The sequence below is a fragment of the Triticum urartu genome, chromosome 3, assembly GCF_003073215.2.
Source record: "Triticum urartu cultivar G1812 chromosome 3, Tu2.1, whole genome shotgun sequence".
Taxonomy (NCBI): domain Eukaryota; kingdom Viridiplantae; phylum Streptophyta; class Magnoliopsida; order Poales; family Poaceae; genus Triticum; species Triticum urartu.
Window position 1 is genome coordinate 624,513,704 of NC_053024.1, and position 4,437 is coordinate 624,518,140.

A 4,437-nucleotide genomic window follows, 5' to 3' on the forward strand; every position below is an offset into this window, starting at 1 on the left:
CCTTAGTGGAGAGAGAGAGGGGCAGCCAGGGTGGGCCGCACGCCTCCTCCCCCTGATCCGAATTGGACTAGGAGAGGGGGAGGGCGGCGCCCCCCTTTCCTTCTCCCTCCCCACTTCCTTCCCCCTCCTAGTAGGAGTCCTACTCCTACTAGGAGGAGGACTCCTCCTGGCGCGCCAATAGGGGCCGGCCGGCCTCCTCCCCTTGCTCCTTTATATACAGGGGCAGGGGGCACCCCTAGACACACAAGTTGATCCACGTGATCATATTCTTAGCCGTGTGCGGTGCCCCCTTCCACCATAATCCTCGATAATATTGTAGCGGTTCTTAGGCGAAGCCCTGCGACGGTAGTACATCAAGATCGTCACCACGCCGCCGTGCTGACGGAACTCTACCCCGACACTTTGCTGGATCGGAGTCCGGGGATCGTCATCGAGCTGAACGTGTGCTAAAACTCGGAGGTGCCGTAGTTTCGGTGCTTGATCGGTCGGGCCGTGAAGACGTACGACTACATCAACTGCGTTGTGCTAACGCTTCCGCTGTCGGTCTACAAGGGTACGTACGTAGATCACACTCTCCCCTCTCGTTACTATGCATCACCATGATCTTGCGTGTGCGTAGGAAATTTTTTGAAATTACTACGTTCCCCAACAATTACCTGCAGACCAGAGATCAAATCCTAGTCCAAGCATTATTTTTGTTAAAAATCGAGAAGGCATGTGGGGCCATAAATGACGATTATACGAAAATTAGGAAGGCACGAGCGGGTGTGCCCGATAAAATCGGGGAGGACGTGCGGGAAAGGAAAGAAATCGGGAGGTCGTGCCGGAAAGGAAAGGAAATCAGGAGAGAATTGATGGCGTTAGATGCGTGTGGCAGTTTCCCAATCTGCCACACGGTTGCCATATACATATTTTGTATATATAAAGAACAATATCAATAAATATAAAAGTATATTTGGACATGCTACTATTTATCAATCATTGACATCAACAGACTGTGAATTAGGTTGTATCTGATCTAGAATTACATCTACATTCACACAATTATAACATAACATGTCATGACAGGGTACACTAGCATATGTTGGTTATAGTTCTTATTGTGAAGAACATTCATTGGACATAGTTGTTTTAGGGTCCATAGTGCACATAGATGATTGCTAGTATATAAAAAGTAAGTTATCATGGGCTAGCAAGATATATGTTCTCTCCCACTCAAACCCAGGGAGGAGATTTTCACTGGTGTTGGAGTGCGGGGAGGCCTCGATCTACCCGGTGGAGCTCATCTCAATAATATCGGTTTGTGGCGGCCTCAGTGGCTTGATGGCATAAATTCTTGCCGACTTATCTAGTTAGTGAGGTTATGGTTTCTAGGGATTGTCGGCATGACGGGGTCAGTAACTTCATTTGCAATTTTGTTCTTCAGCTTCTTCGCCGCCACGTTGGTGCGGCCTTCGATGGCCTTGCGGAGCCTGTGAGTTTCTTTGGAGGTTGGGGTATTGGATTTGTGCATCTTCCGGTGGCGACTGATTTGAAGATTTCTTCTCTAGGATGCTCATCCCGCAGGGACATGGCTCTATTACTTCCCGTTTGCAATCAATAGCGACTGACTCATTTCGGCGATAAAGACACGGTGACCATGGCACACCATGGTCTATTCAGGATGAAGAAGACAATCGACCCTCAGAGATCTTGATGTACTTTCTTTATTCTCAGAGAGGTGTGTACTGCTAGTTTGATCAATGGATCCAAGGCCTCCTTTAGAAATAAATGAATGCTAGTATAGAAAATGGCTACGCCCGAACTAAAAAACCACAACACTTATTTTTGATAGAAGGGAGTACATTTTTTTGTTTCTTTTTTGGGCGAAGCTTTATTTTTTCTAGGATCAAAGGAAAAAAAACAGCTTCATGTGTGGGAAATGTAGTATGATTGCATATATCAAAATTTGAAATGTACATTTTTAGAACAATCCTCTAGGTTCTAGGATTTGCAAAACATAGGAGTTTTTTTTAGCGCTATTGACCAATAGGAATTGTTACAAAGATTTGAAATATAGTGAAAATTCATGTGGGTGAGGTGACATTTGTCCCATGAACGCACGACTTTATCCCAGCCCAGCCCAGCCCAGCCCAGCCCATACATGCCGTCTCTCCTGACCACTCCCACGCGGGAACCCACTGGCGCCAACAGAAACTGAAAGCAGCCGGCAAGAACGACAGAGAGAGACACATCGGACGCCACGTCGTCGAAGGCGGCCTGCGCCGAACCAGCCGCGTATAGACAAGTCAGCACCACGCTGGCGCCCGCCGGTCCACTTGTCACCCGCTGGCGCGCTGGCAGGTCGCGGTTAGTGGAGGCTCCAATGACATGCAGGATTATGATCGGGACTTTTAAAATTTAGATTAATCGCTAATGATGGGCGTAAGTGCGGTCTGGCAAATCCCGCCCTACTTTTCGAGTTTCCGGAGCAAGCTACCCCTCTTGGCACGTCGTGGCCCTACGGAACTCGTTCTAGACAGGCAGCACTGTCGGCATGTTGTGGTATTGTATCTATCTTGAGTACTTGTGGACATAAACTAGATGTAGCAAAGCATAGTGGTTTTGCATCTATCTTGTGTACTTGTGGACATAAACTAGATGCACTGAAGCAGAAGCATAGTGGTTTGCATCAATTTGAACCCTGAGAACGTTTGAGAACTTGTGCTTTTCGCTTGAGACAACGACACTGTAGCACTTGCGCCACACTAATCATCCTGCACAACTACAAAAGGTGCCCTACTTGATGGTACCTGAAATCCATGGGCCATGCCCATGCATGGCCGATGCTCCCATGCTCCCACGCGAGATACTAGCTCTGCGTGTGATTTGAGGCGTGGCCTCTGAAAGCGTTACAGTGTTCTGACCGATGCTCCAATACGCACAGTAAGAAAGCATTTCGGTGTTCCAGTCAAAAGCTTCTCCGGATTTTGCCGCCCGTTCGGAATCGCCACCCAGCGAAGTGCATCTTTCTTATCTCCCTGAGTGACTCGGCTGCTCCACATTCCACGAAACATCTCCCTCATCGATCGCCTGCAGCATATACACAAGGCCCACTACTGCGATGGCGACACGAAATATTTTGAAAGAAAATGCCATGCACATTGTCCCCCTTCAGCTGCTATATAAGCGGCTTCTCGCCGCGCCACAAGAGAACTCTCCCGCTTGTCGAAAAAAAAACACAGACGCACACGCACAAGCAGGAGTACAGGAGACAGTAGAGGTTGCTACGATGGACGTGGGACGCATGCATGCCAGGAGGCTTCTGTCGCACGCCGCGGCGACGCCGGCGGTGGCGGTGGCGTCGCCCGGCCCGTCGGGGCAGACGCCGCCCTCGAGCCCCTTCGGCTCCGTGGACGCGACGGTGATCTCGATCCTGTCGCTGCTCCTCTGCGTCCTCGTCGTGGCGCTCGTGGTCCGCGCGTTCGTCCAGTGCGCGTGCCGCGTCACGCGGCGCGTGTGCTACGGCCCGGCGGAGGCCCCCGGCGACGCCGAGGCCGATGGCCTGGAGAGGGCCGCGCTGCACGCCGGAGCCGGCGCCGGCGGCAAGAAGAAGCGGGCGGGCAAGGGCGCCGCCATCCGGGCGATCCCGACGATGGAGTACTCGGCGGGGATCGAGCTCGCCGTGTGCTGCTCCACCGAGTGCGCCATCTGCCTCGCCGACCTGAAGCAGGGCGAGCGCGTACGCGTGCTGCCGCGCTGCCACCACGGCTTCCATGTCCGGTGCATTGACCGATGGCTCTCCGCGCGCCAGACGTGCCCCACCTGCAGGCAAGAGCCGTTCGCGCCGCAGGCCCGACCCGAGGAGCCGGCGGCCGTGCAGGTGCACGTGGACGCTGCACAGCTCGAGACGATCTAGACAACCTAGCCACATGTGTGTGAAAAATCGTTCGAGGAAATTGTACAGTACTAGTGAAACGGTGGGAAAAAAATATATGAATAGTGAACAATTTTGCAGCTCTGTTGTCGTCTTTTTTTAAAAAAAAAATTGTTGCAGCTCTGTTGTCGTCTGTGATACCGTGGTCGTGATCTTTCTTGTTGCATATCTTGTTGAGGCAGTAGAAGTGACCCGTGTCCGAATGTCCGATGAAATAAGTTGCGAGTGAAACCACATGGATAAACTTTTGTGCAATTTATGTGTTTTTTACACGGTACAATCAGAGACGGTCATATATACACACATACACTCAAGCAATGTATATTTTTTAAGGATATTTTTATGCAAATTATGCATCCTAGTATTTTTTTAGACACGATTATGCATTCTTGTTGGACAACGACGTTCGGGCTATCCAGGTTCGTTGTTCCGACATGAAGTTAGCAAATTATATCTGCCAAAAATATATATCAAAACGGCCCACTAACCACTGAAGATATCTGGGCCAAGGACTGCAATTG

At 50.6% G+C, this 4,437-nt stretch overlaps 1 protein-coding gene across 1 annotated transcript; it reads left to right on the forward strand.

The window, feature by feature from the left end:
• The first annotated feature begins 3,204 nt into the window (after nucleotides 1-3,204).
• Nucleotides 3,205-4,043, forward strand: LOC125548887 (RING-H2 finger protein ATL73-like). Its single transcript, XM_048712410.1, has one exon. The coding sequence runs from the start codon at nucleotides 3,272-3,274 to the stop codon at nucleotides 3,896-3,898; it is 627 nt and encodes a 208-aa protein (XP_048568367.1). The 5' UTR covers nucleotides 3,205-3,271; the 3' UTR covers nucleotides 3,899-4,043.
• The last annotated feature ends 394 nt before the right edge of the window (nucleotides 4,044-4,437 follow it).

Excerpts from the sequence above, each read along its gene's own strand:
- LOC125548887 (XM_048712410.1), top strand. The coding sequence starts at position 3,272 with ATGGACGTGGGACGCATGCATGCCAGGAGGCTTCTGTCGCACGCCGCG.